This window comes from Mytilus californianus, unplaced genomic scaffold, assembly GCF_021869535.1.
Source record: "Mytilus californianus isolate M0D057914Y unplaced genomic scaffold, xbMytCali1.0.p SCAF_10, whole genome shotgun sequence".
NCBI lineage: Eukaryota > Metazoa > Mollusca > Bivalvia > Mytilida > Mytilidae > Mytilus > Mytilus californianus.
The window spans coordinates 25,940,758-25,956,688 of record NW_026262582.1 but is presented as its reverse complement, the minus strand read 5'-3'; the positions used below and the strand labels follow the sequence as shown (position 1 = coordinate 25,956,688).

The window sequence follows — 15,931 nt, the reverse complement described above, 5'->3', positions numbered from 1 at the left end:
CCCCAAAAAAAAAAATACCTACCATAAATTCGTAATACGAAGAATGCCGATATACAAGTTTTCGAGATAACTGGAAGCTGTTACAAAGCTAATGTCAACTAATAAATAAATCATGTTCCTGTAGACTACAGTTTCAGTACGGATTCAACAGATTAAGTAAAAAGGCGTCATAAACAGTTTTTGACAAGCAGTGTGGTCTTTGCTATCTCAAGGTATAGATATAATATCGACAGTGTGTAGATAAATTCATCATACATACCAGGATTTAAATTTTGTACGCCAGATGCACGTTCGGTCTACAAAAGACTCATCAGCGACGCTTGAATTAAAAACTGAAAAAGGCCAATAAAGTACGAAGATGAAGAGCATTGGGGACAGATTAATGATCATCAAAGGTGTAAGTTGGGTCATGAACATGTCATTTGAAGAAAAGAGTTATAAGAAAATATGCTACAAATGTACTATGAATTATTCTTATTAAATGAAAAAGCAAACCCAATAACCATTTTAAAAAAACTTTGTAGAGAATTATGAGGAAATAAAATTAACACTCCATCATTGCATACCATTAATTGGAAGTCTGACTTTCATCGATCAAAACTATTTTTCATGAGAATCAAAAGGCTAAAAGTCGTGCAGTTTATGATTTTTTAAAGAATGAATGGATAAATTCTAGTCTGAAGTTGTATTTTTAGTTTATAGTGCGTTTGCTGATATTCGATGTATTCTCTAGATTATATGACCGTATCCATGTTGTCAAACCTACCTGGGGATTTTTCCAAGCCTTGATTGAACAACAGTTGTTATATTTCGCTGGACACTTCAAATTCGTGGATAAAGCCATCAACGAAAATCACGCAAATTGGTACCCCACGAATAAAAGTTCTTTCACAATTTATTGAATGTAACATGTATAAAGCTGAAAGTGCAATATCATATATATTGGTCTGAGTTTATAGAGTAACTTCACCATGTTCACTTGTACATTGAATAAACATGCATCTCAACTAAATAAAGCACTCCCATTTCTAAAATTTGTAAAATACCAAAAATAAAATTCTAGAAATTATTTTTCTATGCTTCTGTTGGTGAATGATCATGAATTTGGGAATTATGTATTATCTTCCAAATCTACAATGCATGATATACTAAGAATTACTCAAAGATGAAGTTCAAATAATGCAAACAATGTAAACATGGTAAGCATGGTAAGCACAGTATTAATGGAATATTTTCAGAACATTTTTTAGATGGGATATTCCTTTCGTATAAAGACCATTATGGGTATATATTAACGTCCAAACAAAACAGTATCTATAAAAAAAAAGTAATGTGTCGTAACGATATCCCTGAAATATAAATACCTCGTTAGAATGGACCAAAGGATCATTCAAATAATAAAATTAACAAAAGCATTAATAGAGAACGAAATCTCGTTTCTTCTGTTGCAAACTTATGTGTTGAGTATCCCGTGTCAAAATGAAATATACACATCTAGAAAATTAAAGTATTGCTGTTTATTCAATATTGTCTCTAGTAATTTCCCTAGTAGGGTAATTTTAAGAACACATGTAAACTTACAATGGTTTACAGTAGTGCGTAGTTAGTGGATGAAAGGACCACCACATTTCACAACAAGTCTCACAGACAGAAATTACCATTTGGTGAACACAATAAGGGCAGTGTCTGTGACAGTGACAAGACGAACAGACCCCATGAAAATAGCCTTAGTATCAGTCGAAAACAGTAAATAAGTAATAAATATCATCAAATAGGCATAACCCAAAATGATAGGTGTATAACATGATTTGTTATTTGACATATTTGTTACCCTTGATAATATCCGTTTTCATTCTTCTAACTAAATATTTTGAGGTCCGTCAGGAAGTTTTAAAATGTAATTATTTTGAAATATTTGCATTAGCTTAATATATTCTTCCACGTTAAATGAGTCCAGCACAATATGTTAATTAAAGTGAAATCCAAAATGTATTACATTGTACTCTTATCACCCACTCATATATTTTGTCACAGTTAAAAACTAATTAATAATTATCAAATGCAAGATTTGAATTGATAACTTCAACAAATATCTTGATTTTTAAAATTGTACGTTTAGGTCAAATTATTATACACACCTGAAGCTTAAAGACCTTTGTTATAAATGTTTCCATGGTTGCTAAATGGAAGGAATATTACGAATATTATTCTGGTTACGTTTTAGCCGCCACAGTATTGATGATAAGATTCCAATTGATTCTCAATGTGTCTTTAACTAAGCAAAAAATACCATTTTGTAATTAGATTTTAAATAGTTAATGCTTTTTGTTATAGCGTTTGCTATATATTTAGTGTATGTTTTGACAAAATGTTATTTCGGATAAATAGTTAAGTTCTAATTAACATTAGACACAATCTGACAATTCATAACCATGTTGATTTCGCAAACAAGAGTTGATTTTTCTATAGTGCTTTTGTGTGTTATATTTTCAATAGGTATCGCACAGCTAAATGTTGTAAAACATTACTTTGTTATAAAAATAGAAAGAAGAATTCGTCCTAACAGTACATCAGTCATGACGCAAATAACCCAGTCTCCAACAGCTTGTGCGTCATTGTGCTCCATACAGGAAACATGTTGCTACGCTAGTTATGATAGGAAAACAAAGCACTGCTATTTGGATGAATCTTGTTGCCCACAAAGTGAGCCTTCAGTAGATGCACTTATGTTGAAAAAAATAACAGGTAAATGTTCTTGTTTTTTACTTTAATTGAAAATAATTATCATCTCTTTTTTAATATGGGGTTGATGAAAGTTCAAGTATAAATATTTAGTTTCCTTAATTAATTTTGTGAAATGAAAGAAAACACTGAAATTCTCAGTATGACAAACAGGTATTGGATTGGATTATTTTGTAAGTTGATAGTGACGGGTACGCGAAGCATATTTAACTATGGTCGTAAAATTATATATTTGCAAGTACAGATTGATGTTGGTTTTTAAATTTTTCTATAATCCTTGTGTTCGCCTTTTAAAAAAAGGAATCAAGAAATAAAATTCAATTTATTAAACCTGTATTTTTATAAACAGTTCAAGCCATTCACAAATGCAATTACTCGATTTTTATTTTTTATTTGTAAGTAAACATTGTATTTGTAATGCTAGTAAAGTAAGCAATAGTAAGTGACAGATGTACCTGTAACCAAGCCGTTTCTTTGAGGATTGCTTTAACTTTTGTTTTCAGATTGTCTTTTAAGGTTTTGTGATGTTGTTATTTCTAATTTCTGTCTATCATGTGTCATGGAAAGCTTTATATTACAAACTTTCACATTCGGTCGTGTTATAAGGGTAAGATAATTTCAATGTTTTGATTATTTATTAATTTATGGAACAAAAGAGTCATTCACTTAAAACCATCTTATATATGAAACCCGTTCACTGATGTCTACTTAATAACAAATCTTAACATAGGAAAGTCGGTAAGTGGTGAACTTTGTTTTCGGAAGCATGTTACTCCCAGGCTGTCGATGGGTTTCATTGCACATGATATAAAGTATTCTGTTTAGTATACTGTAAATTCAGAAATTATTGCGAGGTTTTTATTAATGCGAAAATGCGAGTGGATGAAGGTCGCAATAATAAGAACTCGCATTCTGATATCTGATACTTATATCTGTATGCAGATTTTCCTGAAATCGCAATAATTAATCTCGCATTTTAGTCCATTCTTAAAAAATCGCATTAATAAATGCACGCAATAATTTCTGAATTTACAGTAAAAAGGAGCGTTCTTTGTGTTTGCGTCTTTTTCCTTTCTTCATAACAAACTGCTTTTGTTTTATAAAGTAATGTTTTTATCCTACCTTATCTGAATGCTTAAGTGCTTTTTTTCTCATCGCTATGTGTCCGTAGTCCGTTGTTGTCCGTCGTCGTCAACTTTAACAAAAATATTCTCCTATGAATGAAATTATTGAGCCAATTGTAACTAAACTTTGCCACAATCATCTTTGGGGAGTAAAGTTAAAAAAGAGAGTCCATTGATCCACCTGTCAACCAACATATCCAACATAGCTAAAAATAAACATGGGAGTAAAATACAAGTTTTGTCTATAATCATGAAAACCATTATAGAGACAGGCCAGGAATGTCAGAATGATGAGATCTACCTACTGTGGAATTATGTCAAAACAATCAGACGACTTTTTATAGGGGATATTGTTCTTAAAAGACTTATTGGACCATTTATTTTTTTCATTTTTGACCTTTTACCTTAAAATAATAGATAGAGATACACTTTATATAGATAGAAAATGATAAACAAGACGAGATCTACAAATAAGCCATTTGTCCGAAATCATAAGTCGACTTTTTATTTGAGTTTCTGCCAAATAATTATATAACTATAAAAACGGGTATCATAAATAGATAAATATAGGATTCATAGCGAGTGAGAATGAGATATCGCTGGATATCAACTCGAGTTATTTAATTTCAATATAATAATAAAAAAAAACCTGTGCGAGTTTATCATTACTATCTAAATTAAATAACGAGAGTTGAAATCAACCGATAACCAATTCTCATAAGTTGTTTGACCTATTTCTCTTACGGTAAACATTCGCATTATGTTAAATTAGAAATTAATTGAATCATTGATCTAGTGTTTTGCACTAAAATACCAATATGACGACATATGTCTTGTTCCGGCTTCAAACATTTACATCAGACATTTCAAACTTCTTTGTACGCTTCAAAATGTAATAAAATTTGGCAAAAAAAAACATTTTCAGAAGAAAAGTGTGAGTGTTTTGTTTATTATTTAAGAAATCACATACATGTGCATCTAAATTGCCATTGGTGAAATTCACATCGTTTTGAACTTTGAAAGTCATCAATGGCCTATGTAATAACCAATGGAAATGTCGCAATGTCGTCTCTGGATGCTGGATAAGCCAATCAAATTCATGCATTTTTCGTATCAATTTTTCTTATTACACGAGAATTATCTCTTCATGCGCGAAATAGATAACAGGCCACAACCATGAATTGTTCAAATAAGGCCTTCGAAAATAGTGGAATTAATTACTTTTGGAGTGTCAAGAACTCGTTGGAAGTACTTGATAAATTGCATGCATATATTAGTGATTTTGAATCTGTTCAAAGTTTTGATTTTTCTTCCCTATATACCACATTGCCTCACATTCTCATTAAGAAAAAATTCACACACCTAATTAAATGGGCATTTAAAAAGTCAGAATGTGAATATATATGTTCAAACTCTTTTAGGTCATTTTTTAGTAGCAATAAACAAAAAAACTATGTCAATTGGACATGCTTTGCTACTATATATGCCCTTAAATTTTTACTAGATAACATTTTTGTTCGCTTTGGAGATTCCGTATATCGTCAGGTTATCGGAATTTCAATGGGGACTAACTGTGCACCACTTATTGCGGACCTTTTTTTGTATTGCTATGAGTTACAATTTATGACAAAAATCAGCAAAGACCCATCGAAACAACATCTGATACACAAATTTAATAATACTTTTAGATATTTGGATGATATTTTGGCTCTCAATAATGACGACTTCAGTATGTATACTAAAGAAATTTATCCTGTTGAACTTACTTTAAATAAAGCTAATACTAACAATGACCACTGCCCTTTCCTCGATCTTGATATCTATATCATTAACGGAAAGCTTAATACTAAAATATATGATAAAAGAGATGATTTTTCATTTCCTATCGTTAATTATCCATTTTTAGATGGTGACGTTCCCTTGTCACCATCTTACGGTGTTTATATATCTCAACTTGTACGATTCGCTCGTGTATGTAACAATGTTTTAGATTTTAACGAGAGAAATTTATGTATTACTGAAAAATTATTACACCAGGGTTTTCGATATCACAAACTAGTCAAAACATTTATTAATTTTATCATCGGTATAAGGACATCATTCGTAAATATAGCTCAACATGCAGACTTCTTATACGTTCAGGTATTTCACATCCAATTTTTTATGGAAATATTCTTTATAAAGCACAAAAATGTCAGTATTCACCTCTGAAGCTAACAAAAACCTTTAAATAGACTTATTAAGAAGGAGTATAGTTACGATACTGTTGTCAGGTCATTAAAGATTGCATATTTTGGCGTTAATATTGATTCACTTATAGGGTCTTTGCATCGGCACTAAACACATTTATTTAAAAACCAGATGTTGGCATGACACGGGTTATGTTCTTCTCATATATGTTATGATGGTATGATACTAAACCCCTAACGGGAAGGATTGTGCCTGATATTCATATGATGAAGACATAATCTTTCAATCAGTTTAATTGAAGTCTAGAGCTGGCATGTCAGTTAACTGCTAGTAGTCTGTTGTTATTTATGTATTATTGTCATTTTGTTTATTTTCTTTGGTTACATCTTCTGACATCAGACTCGAACTTCTCTTGAACTGAATTTTAATGTGCGTATTGTTATGCGTTCACTTTTCTATATTGGCTAGAGGTATAGGGGGAGGGTTGAGATCTCATAAACATGTTTAACCCCGCCGCATTGTTGCGCCTGTCCCAAGTCAGGAGCCTCTAGCCTTTGTCAGTCTTGTATTATTTTTAATTTTAGTTTCTTGTGCACAATTTGTAGTTTAGTATGGCGTTCATTATCACTGAAGTAGTATATATATTTGTTTAGGGGCCAGCTGAAGGACGCCTCCGGGTGCGGGAATTTCTCGCTGCATTGAAGACCTGTTGGTGACCTTCTGCTGTTGTCTGTTCTATGGTCGGGTTGTTGTCTCTTTGACACATTCCCCATTTCCATTTTCAATTTTATCATAATAAAATGTATGATGAGCATTGTACTTTCTCTTTAAACTATATGTCATTTTGTCATTATAAACCAGTAGTTTAGGTTTCGAATGACTATTAGTTTCCACGTACCCAAATTGCTACTATTTGCTGAATGCTTAGCGTCCAATGGCAGACATTTCATTAATATTCAGAGCAATGAAAAGTTAGCTTTTGTACAATCTAGGTGGTCAGTTCATACAAGTGTGCATTCATAAATTGGATTATATTTGTTGTTGACAATTGTGTATGAATAAGTGAGTTTTATTTCTCAGGAAATGGGGAGTGTATAGTTTATAAATTGTATTTCTATATATGATTCACTTATTTTAAGTTAGCTAAATACACTGCGCATTACTGTTCGTGAGGTGGGATTGAAAATATAGAGATGTATGTACTTCCAATTATGTATTCGTTAACACTATATATTAATTGCACAAATCTTTTTAAAATGATTTGAAAAAAATCTTTTCTAAATTCAATGAACAATACTTCAATTTGTAACTAGATCAAATTACCATGCTAATGGTTGACAATATAATGCTATATCTCAAAGAATTGACAGTGAATGCTCCAAATCAGTTTACGTGACTAAGAATATGATTTCATCGGAAATATGTCGGCCATAAAGCGGAATTACACGAATGAACTGTGTTTCAATATGAATCAACTAATACCGTGACATACATATATAACGAACAAATATGTCCGGTCAAAACAACTAATGTGGAAATAAAATCTGGCTATGTTTCCTGCTGGTACATATCTGTGAGCGTATGTGTACTAAATGATGACTGATTTATAATCATTGATAGATTTCTAAAGATGTTGTGCAGATACTGCTATAAACAATATTTATCCACCTTACAAACTACGTTTAAATCTAAATTGAAATTTGTATTTATTAATCTTGATACATTAATGGCTCCCGAAAAGTTTTATATATAAAAGAAGGAGATTTGGTATAATTTCCAATGAGACAACTCTCCACCCAACACCAAATGACATAGAAGTTAAAAACCAATACCGCATAATCAGCTATAGAAGCCTCGAAATGACGAATGTTTTCGAGGCAAATAGAAAAGCCATAATATTATAAAATTTCATAATTGTAGGAAAATATTGTAACAAAGGTGGGTTGTCTTACTTAGACGCTTCTTGTCAAGTTATTATTGTTATGAGAGTTAAGTGTTTTTATTGTTTCTGTCAGTTTTTTTGGTCGACAAAAATATATCGAAATTGATTTAATTTTTTTCACTTGCGAAAACACTACTATTCGAGTTTTGAAACAATATCTTGAGTTATTCAATTTATATTTGTATTTTAAGTTCAACATTGATTTTCATGAATCGATGATATTTGCATATCTTTACATAGAAATGGGGCTTTCCCGTCGCTCAGACATCTTTAGATTACCATGATTATAACGAACATGTATAATAATTTGTCAAGAAGTATTTATACCAAGGCAATTCAATGTTTCTCTTTAGTTTGAAGCTAGTCTTAAAACAAATCCTCAACCTGAATACTAGCCATTGCACATTGAGAAATAAATAAGCATCAATCTTTGAATAATTGTGTTTTTACATGTTTTAGTAACTTTAGGAAGAACATATATGAGATGAATGCCTGAGCTGAACTTTGAAATTGTAAACAAAAACAAAAATTCGTTATTTCTACAAGCGATGTTCTATGTTTTGTAGATATCTAATTCCATTTTTGAAAAAATCAAGAAATTCATATTAGGCAGGAGATTGCATTGCATAAAGAAGTTCAGTGTGAGAAATCAGCAAGAAATGATGTGTATGCCTACATGAATATAGTTGGCTGATTGCAGGATAAATGTATTTATGAAAAAATATTTTTATGAGTTAAAGTAAACATTCTGTTTAAGAGATTTAATATATCCGTGTACATTCTGTTTCTTTCATTCAGACGTGTGTAATCAAATGTTTTTTCTTCCGGTCGTTTTACATTCTAAAGCGATAAATTTAAATTAAAAGGTCTCAAAAGCAAACAATGATTATACCCGTCTAATGGCGTATGGTCCGTTTCCCACAGATATAACTAATTATAATTAGACAATGTTAGAGCTATATTCACCACATTATGAAACGAACCCTACATGGGTTTACAAAAAAGTATAGATATTTTGTTTGAAAATGTCATAATAGAAGAAAAGTTATGATACTGACGACAATTAACCCCCCTCCTTTTTATAATATACACAGCATCTGGAACCAGTTTTATATATTAGGAAAACATTAATAACATGTTGGTACGATTTTGTTGTAAAACATTCGTGACTTATTCAAATAATAATGATTGATTGGTTGTTGTTTGTTTAACGTCCAGTTGCAAATATTTTATGCATGTGTAGGACGAGATTATTTTTGCAATTAAAACAGTTGGTATGGTCTGTATTAATGGCCGTACGGGATGAACGTTGGGGGAAATTAGGACTCCTACTGGAAAATGAGGGCGAATTGAATAGTGACAGAAGTGCAAGAGAACGCCTACGGACACCTCAAAGAGTTGCTGCAAGTCTTCTTAACGTGCAGTGAGTAAGGCATTACTTCTACACGAGACATCGGATTAAACGTTCTAAGTTTTTATGGCCGAAGATTTGGAACATTGGAAGCAAGGTGCCAGTTTTAGTTCAATTACAATACACTTAAATGTAGGAATAGTAAATTTACGATTGTTTTAGGAATTTAAAATTTCAGTTATTTATAATTGGGACCAAATAACATAGATACATGTCTTCTGTTCATCCCATGAAACTTAATTGTTTTGTACGATAATGTAATGTTGTTGTTTTTTTTAAAAATGCCAACAGGTTAAACCACTACAATTTGACATACGACTACGTGTTACAACACGTAATTTTACGATCGAATCTACGAAAATATCTTTATTACGATTTTTTTTAATAAAACGGTCAAAATCTTACGATTAAACAAATGACCGACGTTAGATCATAGATTATCGTGCGAATTTTTGTGAAACGTTGCCCTGTTATTGACCAATATACTCTAAACATTTATTTCTTTACTTTCAGTTTCATTCTCATGTCAAAACAGATGGTTAAAGTGCGAAAATAAATGGTACTACTTTAGCGACGTTGAAAAAACGTGGGACGAAGCTAGGGTTAGTATTACGCTTTTAATGGACATGATCTTTTGCAACTGAAATTGTTACATCCTATATTATTATTTTATTTTGAAAGAGGTGAACAATGATGTTTGCTTTCATCTAATAAGCATCATATTTTGATTTTAATGTGACTGCAACTCAAATCCTAAATACTGTTGGTCTTGCAGCCATTATCAATTAAACATGTTAAACGAAGCACATTTAGTTAATGACAGATTTACTTACAATTATAAAAAAAAAAACATTAAAAATACGAGACTTATATACGTCAGACGTGCGTACAACCGATTATTAAATTTCTAGTTAATATTGTAGTAAGTAAACGTGAAACCCATTAATCGTATACGTTAAATGTTTAATATGTATGCATGGTAGTTAATGAGTTTCACGATATAGCTTACCAGCCATTCCCAGTAATGAAATAATGAAAAAAATAAGCAAAATAAAAAAAAAAAGTAAAAAAATTGCTGACCTCAACATTTTCTCTACAACTTTGGTATCTATGCTTTGTCGATTAAGATTTAAATCACCAAAAGAACATTTGAATCATAGTTATCACGGGAGGCGAAAGATACAAAGGGACATTCAAACTTATAATTCGGAACAAAACTGACAAAGCCATGGCTAAAAAAGAAAAAGACAAACAGACAAACAATAGTATACAAAACACAACATAGAAAACTAAAGATTTAGCAACACGAACCCCACCAAAAACTGGGGGTGATCTCAGGTGCTGTGGAAGGGTAAGCAGATCCTGTTCCACATGTGACACCCGTCGTGTTGCTCATGTTAGTACAAACCGAGTAATATGTATAATTCGGTAGGTCACATTCGGGAAAAGGAGACGGGATTGTAGTTACGACATTAGGAACATATCCGTTATCTTCTGTCAAACGGATATTCCGTAACGGTTAACCAACTTGTGATGGCGTCCGTAAAATTTACGAAGGTATGATTTCAACTTCACCACTTGGAACTCTTCATTTAGTAGCTTCCTTGTGAGCAGCAATATCAATTTGTACCAAATGATTTGATCCAATGATTTGATTTCATTCTCAACCCTCGAATACCTTGGAAAGGTTCAAATACTTAAAGACAAAAGTCCTGCATAACACCAAATCATTATCAATAAAAGACAAAATCATAACTTCAAACAGATTATATTTGTTCTCGAATTGAAATGCCTATAAACACGATGTAATCAATACATTTGCGACTAGCAATTAACAAGATTAATGTTTTAGATAACTTTATTAAAAACTGATCAAATGAACGAAGGTTGTATATGCAGATATGTACTGATTATATCGTAGTTTTGAGAGTAAGCTTGAAGATAATAACAAAGTGCATTCACCTTTTCACTTTCGCATACGGTCCGTTTTTGCAATTCTCATTAACTGTAATATCATTAAATAGTGTAGGAAAATATAGAATTTATCTGACGAGCTTAAGAAACTAAGAGAAAAGCGATTTTTATTCATACTTTACGCATGCAATGCATTTAACTATATTGTTTTATGTTTCATAGATTTGCATGTTCATGGAAAACATGTAAATTCTAATTTTTACATGAAATAAGGCGATACGAATGACCAGTAAAAAATCGTAATACCATTTGATGTCTTTTATTATAGCTAATGTGCAAAGGTTATGAAAGTATGCTAGCAGAAGTCGGTTCTAGTGATGAAAACGACTTTTTGAAGAATATAGCAACTGTTTGTGACAAATGTATGTATATTAAATGCAATGGAAATACCACACATGAACATTTCTGAAATAATTATTTCAAAAAGATTTAAATCTTTAAATATTGTTACATCTTGCAAGGTCATGTTTATACAAAATCACAAAAGAAAGCAACTGTCAACTATTTTTATGTACAGTAAGTTTCATTCGCGATCTGTTAAGTTTGCATAAATCTTATTAAGTTTTCAACCCAACTTACATATTTACTTTTTTTATTTTTCAAAAGCTTAAAACATTTTGGTATAACAAACATTGATTGACACGAATAAATCGTGCACATGGTGCATACCATAAAGTTTGTTCCCTACAAATGGTGTAAAAATATTAAGAATACCATTCAAAGCGTGTCCGTGATTGTTCTTTACCATGTTTACCATATTTAAGTTGCATTAGGCTAGTCCTCTCCCTTGTAACATACGGGTATCTCTTAAAGCCAAACAGATGAAGGACAGGGAAACAGTTTAAAGTTTCATCTGTAATAATCTACATAATTTTAATAATGTGAAGATTGTTAATTGTTTTATATCACTAGTAGCAAGATTTCAGTCTGAAACGGTCATTTTGGTCTGATCAAGTCTGAATCAACTGAATTTACCGCTAGGGAAAAACGTTAAGACTTTTTAAGACTTTCAGACGCTGTTCAGATATGTCGTGTTCAGTCCGTTCATTCATGTCAAGATAAACAAGACAGAAGGCTCTAGCTGTTAAACAAGATATGTTAAGACGGTTTTAGACGAATTCAGACCAAACATAAAAAGTAATGTTCAAAATTTTCAGATCGGGTTAAGATCCGTTTAGTGTGTCAGAATGATATTAGGAGTTACGCCCCTTCATGTGGATGATACATTTTAATTATAAAAAAATTACAATATAAATGCTAGAATGAAAAACGTATATTTTTAATAATTAAACATAAAATCATTGGTTGACTTTTTATTTCTGTTGGTCTTTTTTTAAGAGATTAGTGATTTTGTTTTGTTGAGGAAATAACTTATTCGCCTATAACTGTTTATGATTTTATTTTATTTTTTATTTTCTGATGTTAATTTATGTATTTATCTACTTATTCTTTGAAAAGAAGTAATTGCAAATTTTAAACATAACATTATCAAAAGAGTGAAAACACCTTATAAATTTCATGCGTCTGAAGCACTTTTCTGGATTTAACTTCATCGGGAACGATCAACGTAAATACAAATATGTTTTATGTCAGATAATTTATATCGTTAATTTCGTTATCTTTCGATACTTTCCTCTAAAACTTAATAATTACTTTGTGGCATTTAGTAAATGCGTTAATCCTTTCTTTAATTTTAATAATAATTTTATTTAATATAAAATAATTATGTATTTATTTGTTTATTCAAGTTGCACTATAGCAAATAATTCTTCTTCGTCTTTTTCTTCCTATAATAGTAATAAATGTATTCGTTATTTAATATTTTCTGTCAATAAAGATTGAATTCGATGGCACGTGCCACTAATCAAAAATGATCCTTAAACTATCAAAAACTTGGCAATTACAATGGCTATTTCACAATTACATCATATGTACACCTGTCATGGTATCATAGCTCCGTTCATGTATGTGTAATTTAAGGTTCTGACACATTTTATAATAGCTTCTTTCTGAACACTTTTGACGACATTGTTAAAACTGCACAAACATATCACAAAACCGCAAATTTAGTGGTTAAAAAATAAACGATAATGACAAAAAAATAATTAAAAACTAAAAACAAAACAAAATTCTGTTGGAAGTAGCATATATTTACATGTATAAATTGTCTAGTGCTTTTATTACAGCGGTATACTTGTTTTATACACAGACCATATTCTGATCATATTCTATGCTAAGATATTGACAAGACAGAAGTAAATATGTTAAAAGTCGTTTTAAATCAATTCATTTCACAGCTGAGGCAAATGTTCCTTCCCATTGTTGAATGAAGGTTAAATAAATGTGAACAATAAAAAAGATGTATATTTCTTAGGCATGGAGCTAGGCATTTCTGAAGTATCTTTGATAGCATTTTTTTCCTATCAAAAATGTATGCTGGTATATATGTAACTTTATAGGTGTTTACCTAAAATGTTATGTATATGTAAAAGTTTAAGATTTTTTTTTTAATATTTGCCAAAAAAAAAAAAAATTATCCGGAAAACCATATAATGGCGTTTTGTCCTTTAATTCTTTTTTTGTGATTTTCTAACCTACCTTCTAATTGATACGTTAATCCAAACAGTGCAAGTGTGTAATGCAAACATACAAAATTCGGCTTTGGTGTATCATGTTAAAACAATACCCATAAATTATGATAATTTTCAATAATTTTAGATAAGATTATGCAAGGAAATGTGTTATTGTTTTCTATTTATCTAGCAAAATTGTATCTTTTTTTACACAAAGATGTCGATAAATAAATTTGATACCCTGCATTTATCATGCATTTCAATAGCATATTGTCAAATTGTTAAAAGATCTCCTCCTTAACAGGGAATCCGTTAGTATTGAAAGTCCCTGTCCTAAATTATTGAATTTGTCATTCTGCATTGACAATATTCAATATATCTTGGTGTAAGTAATACGCACTCATTCGGGCTAACGCCCTTAATGTGTATCTAATACATATTATTGTCTCCCTCGTTTCACCCCTCCGATAATAAAGCTTTTTCTTAACTAGATATCGTAGAAAAACCAAACATAGTATAGGGTTGTGCGTTCGCTACAAGATCGCCTTGAATTTAACATGTTCAACATAAATATATACAATCAGCCATGCAAAAAGGCATAACATTTGTGTCAACTAATTCTGCCTCTTTAAAGGTCAAATGAAAGTTAGTCATTTCACTCTACTATGGAATGAAATGAACGAGAGAACTTTTGACGTGGTATAGTTATAATATAACTGTTCTTTATACTTATACTTAGTTTGTACTGCAAGCCGAAAAGTCCACTTTGCTCTCTGGATGTCGCTTGGTTTTTGTTTTTGTTTTTGGTTTGTTTGCTATATTATTGACGTAAATAAAACCGACAACTCCTTTTATTCAGATATATAATTTGAGTTCTGTAAATTTCTAGACGTACGTAAGAATGAAAGACGAAAATGCAGGTTTCATAAATGGTCATCAAAAAGCGACACAATTAAAAACAAATAAAAATATAGTTATTACAGCTACAGTCATTTTTTTTTTCTCTATCAAAACATATTTGATACTTTTTGCGCTATTGTCATATATCAAAAAAAATCTAACATTTCCATAAGCTTTCTGTGATTTCCCCGATTCACCATTATGATGTCATGCCACTTGCTATATGGATTCAGAAAACAAATTTACGAAATCTATGACCACACAATTGTAACTGTTCCTATCTTTATTAACAAAATTTAGCGTAAATATTTACAACTATAAAAATTAGTAACAGTAGTGGTCTATTCTGCCCGGAAAACAATGCGGACTAAATCTGTGTACAGTGCACGTGGCGGATCCAGTCTTTTTAAATGGGGGTTCCCAACCAAGGATAAAGGGAGGGGATCCAACCGTATGTCCTTATTAACAAAAGGGGGTCCAAAATCCGCCCCCCCCCCCCCCCCCCCCCCCCCCCCCCCCCATCCGCCACTGTGTGTACCACTGACATTAAATTTTACAAATATGCAAATCGATACTTGTTCTGTTAGGACAGTTTTCAATTTTATATAATAGAAGTAGGTGAATTATACAGCAGACATATTGGTTTTCTTGGTTTAGATAGAGGAATTGTCTACCCCCGATCAAGAATCTCATTAAATTGTACATTGTACTTTGACACATGCATTCCCCATTTCCATTCTCAATTTTGAATAGTATAAAAAGTTGTTTTATTTAAAAGAGACTTTGAATAATAACTTTAAAACACAGTTATGTTATAATTGAACGAGTTCATAAAAACTAGAAATAAAGGACTATATATATACTGGAGTAAAATCAAAAGTTTGTTCCGACACTAGACTTGTAGGCAACGGCTCAGATGTACTTATTTATACTGGATAACCTATATGTGTGGTCATAAAAATTACAGACTAATTTCCTCTATGTAAACGGACAGAAAGTCACAGGACAAAAAGTCACAGGACATAAAGTCACAAATTTGATAGGACAAAAAGTCACAGGACAAAAAGTCACAAAT

General features: G+C 31.3%; 2 protein-coding genes across 2 annotated transcripts in view; one reads left to right on the top strand and one right to left on the bottom strand.

Moving 5' to 3' along the window:
* LOC127717844 (dimethylaniline monooxygenase [N-oxide-forming] 1-like) overlaps positions 1-15,931 on the bottom strand; it is a 94,116-nt gene that overhangs the window by 70,060 nt on the left and 8,125 nt on the right. The gene's annotated exons all lie outside the window — the stretch shown is intronic.
* The window catches only part of LOC127717845 (natural killer cells antigen CD94-like), a 56,529-nt gene continuing 43,017 nt past the window's right edge, over positions 2,420-15,931 (top strand). Inside the window, exons 1-3 of the mRNA XM_052223705.1 lie at positions 2,420-2,745; positions 9,923-10,011; positions 11,652-11,745. Of these exons, the coding sequence (XP_052079665.1) occupies positions 2,433-2,745; positions 9,923-10,011; positions 11,652-11,745 (496 nt within the window). The 5' untranslated portion in view covers positions 2,420-2,432. The remainder of the gene's footprint in view (positions 2,746-9,922; positions 10,012-11,651; positions 11,746-15,931) is intronic.